This window comes from Cynocephalus volans, chromosome 8 (assembly GCF_027409185.1).
Source record: "Cynocephalus volans isolate mCynVol1 chromosome 8, mCynVol1.pri, whole genome shotgun sequence".
Lineage (NCBI taxonomy): Eukaryota > Metazoa > Chordata > Mammalia > Dermoptera > Cynocephalidae > Cynocephalus > Cynocephalus volans.
Genome location: NC_084467.1, coordinates 38607750 through 38622701, shown reverse-complemented (window position 1 = coordinate 38622701; position 14952 = coordinate 38607750). Strand labels below are relative to the sequence as shown.

Here is a 14952-nt window from a genome sequence, read left to right as displayed (position 1 = left end):
GAAGGGATACCTGCAGTCTCTTGTTCATAGCTGCTCTATTTACAATAGCCAAGATATGGAACCAACCCAAATGTCCATCAATGGATGACTGGATAAGGAAAATGTGGTATATATACACTATGGAATACTACTCAGCCATAAAAAAAAGAAGAATGAAATTCTGTCATTCTCAGCAACATGAATGAACTTGGAGAAAATCTGTTAAGCGAAATAAGCCAGGCACAGAGGGAAAAATACCACATGTCTTCACTCATAAGTGGAAGCTAAGAGAAAAAGAAGAAAGGAAAGAAAGACCACAGTGGTGTGTTGGACTTGCAGAGGGATAGAACATACCCAGGGTTTCTGGTGGGTACGGGTTAGGGGAGCAGGGGCAGGAAGATTTGGAAGTTTGGATGGGGAGCATGTAAAATAATTGCAATTTGTGGTAATGGGCATGCTGGTAGGATTAATTTGATCATAACATCTTGGGCACAGGTGGTGACAGTCAGCTTTATACCCCATAAATATGCATAATTAATAAAAGAAAAGAAAGGGAATCCAGATTGAAAAAGATGAAGTGAAATTGTCCCTGTTTGCATATGACATAATCCTACATATAGAAAATCCTAAATCCTCTACAAAAAAACTCTTAAAAGTTGATAAATGACAACTTTCAGTAAAGTTGTAGGATACAAAACCAACACTCAAATATTAGTAGTGTTTTTATACTCTGACAACAGAGTAACAGAAAAAGAAATCAAGAAAGCTAGCCCATTTACAATAGCCATACACAAAAATTACCTAAAAATAAATTTAACCAAGGAGGTGAAAGATCTCTGTAATAAGAACTATAAATCACTGTTGAAGGAAATTAAAGAGGACACAAAAAGATGGAAAGATATTCCATGCTCTTGGATTGGAAGAATTAACATTGTGAAAATGTCTATACTACCCAAAGTGATCTACAGATTAAATGCAATCTCCATCAAAATACCAGTTATATTCTTCACGGAAATAGAAAAAAAAACCCTAACATTCACATGCAACAACAAAAAATAGCCAAAGCAGTCCAGAGCAAAAAAAATAAAGATGGAGGCATAACACTCCCTGGCTTCAAACTATACTACAAAGCTATAGTAGCCAAAACAGCATGGTACTGTCATAAAAACAGACACTTGAACCAATGGAATAGAATAGAGAGCCCAGAAATCAGCCCACAAACTTACAGCCAACTGATCTTCTATGAGGGCACCAAGAACCTACATTGTGGAAAAGGCTGCCTCTTCAATAAATGGTGCTAGGAATACTGGACATTCACATGTAGGAGAATGAAAGTAGACCTGTACCTCTTACCATATACCAAAATCAACTCAAAATGGATTGAAGACTTAAATGTAAAACCTGAAACTATAAAACTCTTAAAAGAAATCATAGGAAAAACAGTTAAGGAAGTAAGAATGGGCAGACATTAAAAATATGACCCAAGAAGCACAGGCAACTAAAGGAAAAATAAACAAATGGGATTATATCAAACTAAAACATTCTGCACAGCAAAAGAAATAATTAACAGAGTGAAAAGACAACCTACAGAGTGGGAGAAAATATATGCAAACTATTCATCTGACAAAGGGTTCGTATCCAGAATATACAAGGAATTAAAACAACTTAGTAAAAAAAAAAAAATGACCCGATTAAAAAATGAGCAAAGGAGCTAAATAGGCATTTCTCAAAGGAAGATAGATATACAAATGGCCAATAGACCCATGATAAAATGCTTAACTTCATTCAGCATCAGGGAAATGGAAATCAAAACCACACTGAGATATCATCTCACCCCAGTTAGACTGGCTGTTAGCAAAGTGACAGAGAATAACAAATGCTGGTGAAGGTGCGGAGAAAAGGGAACCCTCCTACACTGTTGGTGGGACAGTAAATTGGTGCAGCCATTATGGAAAATGGTATGGAGATGCCTCAAACAACTACAGATAGAACTGCCATACAATCTAGCAATTCCACTGCTGAAAATAAACCCAAAGGAATGGAAATCATGAGGTCAAAGGGATACCTCCATCCCCATGTTTATCGCAGCTCTATTTACAACAGCTAAGACTTGAAAGCAACCTAAATGTCCATCGTCAGACAAGTGGATAAGGAAAATGTGGTATATATACACTATGGAATAGCACTCTGCCATAAAAAAGAATGAAATACTGCCATTTGTGGCAACATGGATGAAATTAAGAAAATCATATTAAATGAAATAAGCCATGCACAGAAAGGGAAATACTGCGTATCTTCACTCATAAGTGGGAGCTGATAAAGAAAGAAAGATACAACAATCACAATAATACATTGAACTTTCCAAAGGAGAGAACAGAACTGAGGTTACCAGAAATGGGAAAGGTGGGAGATAGAGTAGGGGGTAAGGGAGGAATTGATAAAGGGACAAGAAAAATGATTACATCATATAAAGTTGAATATACTAATTATCCTGATTTGAGCATCACATATTCAACTCTCTACCCCAAAATATGTACAATCAACTTTTTACAACAAAAAATAAATAGAAATATAAGAAAGGTGAGGTCTTTTCCCTCATGGAAATTATATCCTAATATAAGGATTGATTGTTTAGGTCAAAAATTGTCATGGACACCCCCAGCTACATGAAAATATTTGGTCACACTTTTAGTGACTCCCAACTAAACAAAAAGGACAGAAAGCTATTGTGAATTCTGTAATATATATAAGTTAATTTATACTTCTTCATCCCCATAGCAGCATCTAAATACATTGGGAAATAGGTACTACACATATTTTGGAAACATTATTCAGAAATGTTCAGAAAATGCATAGTGCCCCCCATGACAGTAATAGCTAATATTTATTAAGCACTGCTGTGATTTAGGTGCTGCTTAGTGCTTTCCATGTTTTATGTTATTTAATATTTACATCAGGAACCCTATGAAGCAGATACAATTACAATTCCCGTTTTACAGATGAAGAAATTGAGCCTTAGAGACTAAGTTAAATAATCTTTCAAAGATTGTAAAGCTGGCAACCAGTAGCAAGGACTCAAATTTAGGTTTAACTCTGGAGCCCAAGTGCTTTGCTATGTAGCTACACAGGTTTTTCCTGCATTGCATCCAAGCACACACACACACACACACACACACACACACACGCACGCACACACGCACACACGCACATACACACCCCCCTGTGCATACATTGTAGGTCTCACATACTGGCTGGGATTCATTGACTTACTAAAAAAATAGCAAACCACATGGCCTATTCTATACAGTCAATAGATCTTTGAATAAATGAATTTATTTAGCACTTAATATGTTTGTGCATTCAGGAAATGTTTATTGAGCAATTACAGTACACCAGAAACTGTACAAGCACTGGGTTTATAGTTGTGAACAAGGACATTCCCCTCACAGATTTTATATTAGTTGCAGGTAGATAATAAACCAACAAGCTAAAGAGTACACAATATGGTGTCAGAGAGTAATGAATGCCAAGATAATAAAAACAGCATTAGGGAATAGAGAGTACTGGAGGCCTATTTTAGTTTGAGTGGTCTGGGCAGGCCTCTCTCAGGAGATAACATTTGCTCAATAGCCTGAATAAAGTGCAGGGAGAGCATTCTAACCATAGATGATCCTGTTCAAAGTTCTCAGGGAAGAATATGATTGTTACGTTTCAGGAATAGTGAGAAGACCAGTGTGACTAGAAGAGAGCAAGAAATGAAATTTCCTGTCTTATAGGGACCTTTCCCACCACACACCTTTTCCTTTTGGGATGTTATGAGTATACTTAAAATGTTACTATCTGTGTAAAATAGTTCCATCCTTTTCTTGTGACTTTCTGAGTGGTGCATTGTGAAAAGGAACCTGACCTGGGTAAATGGGCAGGGTTGGTAATGTTAGCTTGATATGTCAACCATCTCAAATCTATAGTGGCCTGTCTAAAATATGAAAAATAATTTAATGACAATGAAGAGAGAATATGGGCTATAAAACACTATGAATGCAATAAATAATCAGTAATAAAATTAAAACACAATAGTACCAGAAAGAATAAAACACTCAGGAATAATTTAACCAAAAAAAAAAAAAAAAATGCAAAACTTATACTCTTAAAACTACAAAACATTGTTAAAAAAAGTTAGAGGAGACTTAAATAAATGGAAAGACATCCCATGTTCATGGATTGAAAGACTTAATATTGTTAAGAGAGCAGTACTCCTCAAATTAAACTATAGTTTCAGTGAAATTCCTATGAGAATCCCAGCTGACTTCTTTGTAGAAATTGGCAGGTTGATCCTGAAATTCACATACAAACTCAAGGATCCAGAATGGCTAAAATAATTTTGAAAAAGAACAAAGTAGGAGGATTCACACTTCCTGATTTCAAAGCTTACCACAAAGCAACAGTAATTAAAGCAGTGTGGTACTGGCATAACAATAAACATATAGGTCAATGGAACAGAATTGAAAATTCAGAAACAGACCTTCATGTTTATGGTCAATTGATTTTGACAAGGGTGCCAAAATGATTCAATGGGGACAGAATAGTCTTTTCAACAAATGGTACTGGGACAACTGCATATCCACAGGCAAAACAATGAAGTTGGATCACTACCCCACAAAATATACAAAAAGTAACACAAAATTGATCAAAGACCTAAATGTAAGAGCTAAAACTACAAAACTCTTAGAAGAAAACATAGGATTTGACAACAGTTTCTGAGATATGACGGCAACAGTGAAAAACACAAAAGAAAAAATAGATAAATTGGACTTCATTAAAATTAAAAACTTTTGTGCTCCAAATGACACTACCGAGAAAGTGAAAACACAAGTCACAGGTTGTGAGAATATATTTGAAAATCATATATCTGTATCTAGCATACATGAAATACTCATAACTAGAATACATGAAAAAAAATTACGAGTAGGCAAGTGATCTGGATAGACATTTTTCCAAAGAAGATATACAAGTGGCCAACATGAAAAAATGTTCAATATCATTAGCCATCAGGAAAATACAAATCAAAACCACAATGAGATAACACTTTATATCTACTAGGGTGGCTGTAATAAAAAAAGGCAGATAATAACAAGAATTGAAAAGCATGTAGAGAATTGGAGACTTCATACACTGCTGGCGGGAATGTAAAATAGTTGTCACTTAGAAAAACAGTCTGGCAGATCCTCAAAAAGTGAAACATAAAGTTATCATTTAACCCAGCAATTCCACTCCTAGGTATGTGTGTATGTATACACACCCACTCACACACAAATTTCCTAGAGTAATAAAACCAAATGCCCATACAAAAGCTTGCTCACAAATATTCATATTTTTCCTGACAGTCAAAAAGTGGAAACAACCCAAATGTCCATCAAGTGATGAATGGAAAAAGAAAAAGTGGCATAAGGTGGAATATTATTTAGCCATAAAAAAGGAATGAAGTACTAACACATGCTGCGGTATGGATGAACCTTGAAAACTTTGTGCTAAATGAAAGATGTCAGTCACAAAAAAACATGTTGATTCCATTTACATGAAATATGCAGAACAGGCAAATTTTAGAGACAGAAAGTAGATTAATGATTGCCTATGGGTGGGGTAAGGGGAGGGGGACTTATGTAGTGATAGCTAGAGGATATAGGTTTTCACATGTGTGGTTTTTTTTTTTTTGAGGTGAGAAAAATGTCCTAAAATTGACTGCAGTTATGGTTGCATAACTCTGTGAATATACTAAAAATAATTTAATTGGACTTTTTAAAAGGGTGTATTGTATGATGTATAAATTATATCTCAATAAAATTGTTAAAAACTACAATGAAGCAATTCATTTACCCGATGATAGAATATAGCATTGGTTTCAGTGAAGAATGGGATTTGTTTTAACAATGGACTGGTATGTGACCGAAAGCCAAACTGAAGAGCATAGACAGAACAGAAACAAGGAAGATACAGAATACCAGGTACTGAGGGCATGGAGCTAAGACAGGTTTCTGCCTGACATTGTAGTGGTCACAGTCTACTGGTAGAACTTAGGTTTCATTTAACAAACACTTATATAGCACTTACTGCCTGCCAGACATGGTTTTAGTTCTTTTCAAATACTCAACAGGTTTATCCTCTGAACAATCAATGATACACCAGTAATTACATAACATCTAAATAGGCTAATTATTTCAAGTAGAAGACAAAAATTTTCAGACTGTATTAAATAACTATATACTACTGACAGAAGACACATCTAAATATAAAGACTCAACAAGTTTAAAAATAAAGGATGGAAAAAATATGCCATTAAATACTAGCAAAAGAAATCTGCTAAAGTATCAGAAAAAGTAAACTATAAGGCAAGAAATCTTACTAGATATAAACAAGGACATTTTATAAGTAAAAAGGGTTAGTCTACCAAGAAGATATCATAATTTAAAAGATGTATGTACAATATACTATAGCTCCAAAATTGATAAAGCAAAAGTGAACATTAGAACTAAAAGAATAAATAAATTCACAATCAGAGTGGAAGACTTAACACAGTACTACTCAAAGCATGATCCACAGACCAGTCCATAATGAGATAATTACAGAAATTGAGCATAAGTGTTTAGAAAATTTTGTAGCAACCTGACATTATTGTAATTTCTTACTATTTTTCATCAGTGTAAAAGTCTACACCAGATTGGAGATAAACTGGTTTTTCACCACAGATGGCTTGAGAAGCATTGCTTTAACCCATCACTCTCAGTAGTTGGTAGAACAGATTTGTTGGACCACTTTCAGTTTTTCCTACTCCTGACTGACTGCTCCTTCTTAATTCCAGATTCTGGAAGGCATGAGGATGGAAATCAAACTCTGGTGAGAAACAGAGTAAATGGAAGTTGAGAATGAGAAGTTTAGAAAAAGTCAATTGGGTTGAATGAAAAAAATGTTAACATATAGAGCAGTAACTTAAAGAGGCGGTAGTTTAAAGAAAGAGCTGGTTCAACCCCAGGTCTCTTCCCTCTTCCCATGCAACAATCCCTTAAGTTTCACAAGAGATCAGAGGTTAATCTTCTAGAGAAACTAAACCAGGCGGCTTTGGGACTAAAAAAACCCCAAGCATTGTGAGGGTAAGTGTGAGGCACTGGACTAAAAATAGGGGATTAAGTGAAGGATTGCCTAACACGTGATTAGACTTTCTAGCTCCCTTTCTTTCCCTGCTCCCAGAATGCCAGCAGTCACCTGGCATCTTCCTAAGTAGAAGAAAGGCAGAATCTTCCCTAACAAACAGAAGAAAGATACATATCTCAGGTCATCCAACAGGTTTGCTATCAGGACGCTCTCCACGAAAGTTCTCACCATGTGCGCAAGACTTCCAAACATCCTTAGTGCCCCACTCAATAGCACTTGCATTTTGAGGCTTGCCCTCTTCCTACTCTTGGGACCTGACACTATGTGAGCTAGGCAAGGCTTGCCAGCTAGTCTGCTGAAAGAAAATGGAACAGGTGGAAGAGAACCAAAGCACTTGAAATGGCAGCCAACCTTTACTTAACCCAGCAGCTAACTGCAGGTGCCCAGCCAAAGTCAACTGATCCTAGCCCAGAACCGCAAAACCTCATAGCCTAGCCCAGCCTGAACTGCCGACCCACAGAAGCATGGGCTAAATAAATGTTGTTGTCTTAAGCAACTAAGTTTTAGTGTGGTGTTTTTATGCATCATAAGGCAATTGATGTAACAACAAATGGAGAATAAGACAGAACTCTTGGAAATTAAAATTATGACAGCCAGATTTTTTTAAAACATGTTTTCAGTAGAAATTATAGGAAGATAAAACCAAATGGCAAAGATTTTTTAAATATAGGGGTTCAATCCAGTAGGTCCAATATCCACCCAATAGGGGTCCCAGAAAGAGAGAAGAGAAAAATTGAAAGGTGGAAGGAAAAGAGAAGGAAATATCAAAGAAATTGTGGTGTTCACTGTTGGGGGATTGTCTATAACTCTCCATCCTTACCACTTTAGTGCACAACATAACCTGCACCTGCATTTATTAACCTGAGGACTTTCCCTGGCCACTGGAGCCTGCTTTGCTGCCTGCATAACAGGCCAGAAATGCTGGGGATTTAACACCTACCTCACCCCCCACCCTCCAGGAGCAGCCTTACACTAATGACTGACAGGAGCTGGTTTAAAAATACCCCAGTTCCCTTATTCTTCAGGAGGGATAACTCTAAGGAATATACACTGGCTAATAGAGTCCCCCAATGGGATTATACTCATTATCCATAGTAGTTACTTGCTTGAGAACAACCCTGTTGTCTGTCCTTCCATTTCTATCTCATTGCCCAATCTTCTACCTAAGTTTCCTGGTGCCATCTCCAAAATAAACTACTTGCTTTTGAATCCTTGTCTCACAGTCTTATTCTGGGGAAACCTAAATTAAGACAAAAGTTAAACATAAAAAAACTCATGAACATGAGTTTCCACATTGAAAAGATTGCCTACCAAGTGTCAGGCACAATAAATGAAAAAGTGTCACACCTAGGCACATCATAATTAAATTTCAGAACACCAGATGCAAAGAGAAGACCTTAAAACTCTACAAAGAGGGAGAGAAAAAGGACACATCCTAAGGATGAAGAGTTAGGATCAGGACACCCAAAGCACAGGAAATAAAAGCAAAAATTAAAAAGTGGAATTATGTCATACCGAAAAACTTCTTTAGAGCAAAGGAAATAATCAACAGAATGAAAAGGCAGCCTCCAGATTAGGAGAAAATAACTGCAAACCACATGAGGGGGTCTTCAAAAAGTTCATGGAAAGATTTATATTTTCTTTTAATTCTATTTTTCCACAAACTTTTTGAAGTATCCTTGTATATCTGATAAGGGTTAAATATCCAAAAAATATAAGGAACTCATACAACTCTGTAGCAAAAAAACAAATAACCTAATTAAAAAATGGACAAAGGACCTGAATAGATATTTCTCCAAAGAAGACACACTAATGGCCAACAGGTATATGAAAAGGTGGTCAACATCACTAATCAACAGGGAAATGTAGGTCAAAACCACAATGAGATATCATCTCATACTTATCAGGGTGGCTTTTATCAAAAAGATAAGAAATAAGAAGTGTTGGCTAAGGTATGGAGAAAAGAGAACCCTTGTACACTGTTAGTGGGAATGTAAATTGGTGCAGCCATCATGGAAAACAATATGGACATTGCTCAAAAAATTAAAAATAAAACTACCATACAACCCAGAAAAAATTAAAAATAGAACTACCATATAACCCTCTTCTGGATATATATCCAAAGTAAAGGAAATCACCACCCTGTTAAGATATCTACACCTCCATGTTTATTGCAGTATTATTTACAAGAGCCAAGATGTGAAATCATCCTAACTGTCCATCAGCAGAAAAATGGATAAAAAATTGTGGGATATATGTTATTAGATATAGAACATTATATATAAAATATTATTCAGGCTAAAAAGTTGCCATTTGTGACAACAGATGAACATGTAGTATATTATGCCAAGTGAAATAAGCCAAACATAGGAAAGAAATACCACGTAATCTCACTTACACGTGGAGTCTTAAAAAAAATTGAATACATAGAAACAGAGACTAAAATCTTGGAGGAGGGGCAGGTGGCAGAGGGGAAGGAATAGGCAGAAGTAGGTCAAAGTGTACAAAGTTGAAGTTATATAGGATGAGTAAGTCTAGAGATCTAAGGTACAACTTAAGTACTGTATTTAATAATGTTATATAGAGTTTGCCAAGAGAGTAGATTTTATTCACTCTTACCACAGGGGGAGAAAAAAAAGGAAAGGAAAAAAGAAAGGTAGCTATATGAGATGATAGATATGTAAATTTGCTTGGCTGTAGAAATCACTTCATTATGTATATGTATATGAAGATAAGTATATCAAAACTTCATGCTGTACACCTTAAATAAATACAACAAAACAGAATAAGAAATGTATCCAAATTTTCAACAGCCATCCCAAAAGTTATAGACAATGAAACAATGTTTTCAAAATTCTGAGATTAAACAATTTCCAAAGCAGAATTCTACACCCAGCCAAACTATCATTCAAAGTTTGAAATCAGAATAAATTTACAGCCATTCAGGAGCTCAAAAAATTCACCTGACATTCCTTCTCTTATTCCCAAGAAACTGCACGTAAAATAATTAAATAAATCAGAAACAGAAGAAGACCTAGTATTATCCAGGAGACAGGAGAAATGATGCAGGCCAGCATCAATGGGAACTCATGGAACATCTGTGTACCAGGCCTAAAGAGTAACCAGTCCAGACTGGAACAGGAGGAGAGGTCTGTGGAAAAAATGCCTCCAGAAAAGTATATGGATAGATTTATTATTTGGTATTTTTGAATATTTAAAAATATTACTGAGATGTGTTTGACACATCTATTAAAGTATGTTGAAAAATAGTGATAGATATTGAAAAACTAAGCAGATGAGAAAAGGAGGAATTTAACACCAGGGGGCTGGGAGGAAAGCTGTATGAGAAAAGGAACAAAATCAAAGGGGACCATTTAGATCAGCAGTAAATAAGATTTACATAATCAAAATAATATAAATACTAATTTTTCTATTTAACCAAAAAAATACAATGTAACTACATTGGCATAGTGGAAGGTGAACTGTAAGTGATGACCTGTCATAGAGAAGTTCATAGCGGGATGTCTAAAATTATTAAAGTAATAAATGCAATACAGTAATATTATTTTACAAGTAAAAATTTAAATACCAGGAGATATAGATAAAAAAACTGAAAGTGGCTGCTTTAGGGAAGAAGGACTAGAAAGTGCAGCAAGAACGGGAACACCCTCCCTGTAAGATTCTGCTCAGCCCTTCCCAACTTCTTTCCTATCCTGGACTGAAATATATACTTTCCTCCAAGATTCTCTTGCCCACAGGCCTCTATCGAAGCACTCATTACCCTGCATTTTCATTTTCTCTTTGTGGCCTAAGTGTGCACCTGCCTTGGGTCCTTTGAAGGCTGGGACCCATCTTTCTCTTTGTAATCCTGGTACCTATCACACAACTGCCACTCAAAGTTGGTTGCATGAATAAAAAAATGAACCTGGGGTGGGAGTGGATCTAGAGAACAGGAGAGACCCAAATGTAACCGTCTCCCTCTACTTTACAAATTTCAGTCAATCGATATTTCTTGAGTGGTTAGCTGGGGCTGCTCCCCACTTCATGAGAACCTTAGGAAAAGCAAGTTTTCTCTGGTTAGAATGGACTAAGGGTGGTGCCAACTGCTGTGTTCGATTTTGCATATTTTCAAAAAAATAAAAAAGTATTATTAAAAATTAAAACGTATTATTAAGAAGTATTATGTAGAATGACATACTATTTTTTAAGCAATACATGTGGAGGCTTTTTACAATGCAGCCCATAAATGTAAGAGATTGGTGAAGCAATTAGAAACAGACCTGAGTTACACCTCGCTTTCTTTTCCAACATCCAGGCTATTTAAACAGTTTCCTCCCTGTCCCCAAAGCTTCCTCCCTCACTAAAGAGCCCTTTCCCTGTAGGGCTGCGGGACAGCGAGTCTCTAGAGTGATGTGAAGCTGCTGGGCTGGGTGGGCCCGGTAGGTCTGTGCAGGAGGGAGGCTCGGGACGCAGGGAAGGAAGCAGCCGCCTCTCAGCCCGCCGGTCTCCTCTGCAGCCTCCTCCTCCGCCCCTCCTTCCATCTACCTTCTGGTGCCCGTGGAACCAGTGGGTGGGGGGCGCGGGGAAGGCGCGCAGGTCCCGCAGCAGCCGCTGCCTCTGCAGGTAGAGCTTGATGGCCTGCAGCAGCCCCAGGGCCAGGCCGAACACGAACGCCAGGTAAAAGGGCCGCGTCCAGTGCGCCTCCAGCCACGAGGACTCCATCGCTGTGCGCAGCGCCGGATGCGCGCGGTCTCTGGCGGTCGGGGCGAGGGTGCGCTGTCTCTAGCCCAGAGCTGGCGGGGGTCACCCAGCCTACAGCCTCGCTGAGCCCTCCACGAAGCTCCCTGTTCCTGGGGGAGGAGGAGGAGCAGAGGGAGGGGCGGCTCAGGCCGGGCAAGAGGAGGCAGGCGCGCGGTCCTGGATTTCCACCCCTCGTCAACTGCTGCCCCCCTTCACTCAGGCAGACTTCTTATACCCGCCTGGAGTGTCATATGTGAAGCGTGACAGTTCGTAATCACGGAAGAGCTGAATTTAGATTTTTGAAATAATGCCAAAGCTGAGGCCATTGCTTTTCTTCTTTGTCATAAATAAATCATAAACTTCTATGCAAAAAGACCTTTCCAGCTCTGGAATTCTATCAAAACCCTCAGGGGCTTGGGTGGGGGGAGGAGTATGATCATTATACTTATACAGTGTGGCCTGCCCAACGGTGTGCTGGTAGATGTTTTACAAGATATACCTACGTCCACCATGGGCTATCTCAAGTTGCCAGTACCAGGGCACTGGACACTGAATAGGGAACAGATGCATAGTAGCATACCATTACATAGTATTTCCACCATAACCTGCAATCAGGGCCTGCTATATAATTTACAGATCCCAGTGCAAAATGAAAATGTGGAATTAAAAATTTATTGACAATTTGAAAATGAGGACAGCAGTGCGTTAAACCAAGCATATGCCTTTCTGATTTCAGGACCCTGAGTGATGGCTCAGGTCCCACATCTGTGAAGCCAGACTTGGATACAAGAGACATAAATGACCTAAAGAGCACAGATAATATAGTAAAATACAGTAAAATAATTTTAAATGAATGAGTTTTTAGAATTTATTACCTATCAGGTGGTGAACTAAGATCTGACAGGCCTGACTTCCCAAATTGCTGCTCTCAGCTTTCTTTATAGTTATTGCCCACAATTCATTCATTTATTCACTTATTTATGCTAAGACAGGCACATGTCAGGTGTTGGATTTATATCCCTGAACAATAAACCCAATCTCTGCTGCAATTCCCTATTCTCCTCCCTGTCAGTCCCCTCCCCCCAAGCCACCTGGCTGGAGTCCTGACCTCAGTCTCTGGAGTCAAATTTTATTTAGCAGGTCAGGTGTTAAGACAGACTCCAGGGGTGGTGACTTCATCTAGACCAAGTATTGGCCCCTCACATATTCCATAACGCCACACACAGCAAATGTTTCAGCTCCTTCCTCCCTAGACCTTCCCACCTCCTGTCTGCCCTTATTCCTCAACCAGATCTTGTTATTTGACAGTGTCTCAGAATTTTCTTGTTTACTCAGTTTCTTCTGGGTAACTTGTAGTATTTTAGTTTTTCAGATTCTTCCACTGGGCCCTGATCTTTCCCCAAGTCATGGTGGGCATGTGGTGCCCTCCTGTACCTGCACGGTGACCGGGCTGAAGACCTTAGAACCATCCCCGGCCCTCAGGATTCTGGCTAGTCTCAGCTTTGTGACATCTAGCCTGTCCTGGCCCCTGGGTTCTTTGTGCTGACTCAGGAATAGTAAGATGTGGTTGATGAACTTCTGGTTAGTTCTCTTGGGAGGGTCAGAGCCTGGGTACTGCCTTGCTGGCCCACTCCAATCCAGACTCTTGCTGGTGGTGTGAAACCCTCTGAGTCTTTTGCAGTCCATTCAGTAACCCCTCTGTTCTAGGCCAACGTGTCCCCATCCAGCACCATTCCATGACTTTCTGTGGATAAAAAAGGAATGTGGGGACTTTTTGTACTATACACAGGAACCTAAGAGAGGCTCAAAGGTGTTAGCTCAGGACTTCTCTCCATTTAACTGCTGTTTTCACTCTGGTTCCTCTCAAAAGGAAGCAAGCCAAAATCCCCAGTGCTCTCAACTTTACCTTCAATCTATCCAAAACCGCACTCCCAGGATTTTAGCCTAGACGGGAAAAGTCAGGTACTCTCCTGACCACTGGCTTCCCAACTTCTGCCACTTCTTGCTTTAGTCCACCAGGCTGCAAGAGGCGGGCTTTCCCCACAACCACCATTTCATGGGGTAGAAACATTCCTTATGTTACTGCCTGTGTTCTCTCTATCCCTGATTGAGATCTATAATCTATTCCAACAAGGCATGCTAATGTGAAATAAGGAATTTTTAAAATCATTATTTTGGCTTTCAATACTTGATACAACTCAAAAATCCTATTTTGGAGACCAAAAGCAGAGCAGTGACTCCATTGTTGTCTTGGCATTCCTCCTCAAATGTCCACTGAATTGCATTTTCTTGGCTACAGTACAGAGGATTGGAGGTGCTTAAAGAGCCCCAGCCGCACAGGTAGTGGTGCCTCTAGATAGCAACGAGTCCCACGAGATGCCTGGGAGGAGTCCTGCACCTCTCCCAGTGCTCACCTGATGACCCTTTCCATGTCAGACTCAAAAGACAAGAAGTGAAGGGCATCAGGGAGCTGCCTTAATACTGCACAGAAAACCATGCATTTGTCTACAAATTAGGCAGGGCAAGGTAACTTTTGACTGAAATTATAACTCAGTATGGCAACACATATCTTTGATCCATTAAAATGTGGAAATATATTATTACCGAATAATAAATGAATTTTGCTACATAAAGTATTTTGAAATATGGAACTAGATGGTTAAAAATCTGGCAGTTTGTAGAGATGGATCTCAGGATAGCATTGCAGTCCTCCACATGGGATTCCAGAAACTCAGTGCTCTCTGCTTTGCTCATTTGCTCAGTTAGTAAACATGTGCTGAACGTTGACTGTGTCCCAGACCTTGTGCTAGGTACATGCTGACACCTCAGAGTATAGTGGGGAGATGAACTGATATACTCTTAAGGTAGCCATAATATAAAGTGATGCTGATTTGCATAGCAGGCAAAGGAGAGAGTAATGAACCCTAGCTAGGTGAGGAACAAATGCTGAAAAAGTTTCATAGTTGAAGAGATGCTTTCATCCATTCATTCATTTATTGAGTGCATATTTACTGAGCACTGAACTCA

At 38.7% G+C, this 14952-nt stretch overlaps 1 protein-coding gene across 1 annotated transcript in view; it reads right to left on the bottom strand.

The window, feature by feature from the left end:
* Positions 1 to 11907, bottom strand: part of LOC134383153 (cytochrome P450 4X1-like) — a 48732-nt gene extending 36825 nt beyond the window's left edge. The window contains exon 1 of the mRNA XM_063103980.1: positions 11731 to 11907. Coding sequence (XP_062960050.1) covers positions 11731 to 11907 — 177 coding nt within the window. The remainder of the gene's footprint in view (positions 1 to 11730) is intronic.
* Between the last annotated feature and the right edge of the window lie 3045 nt (positions 11908 to 14952).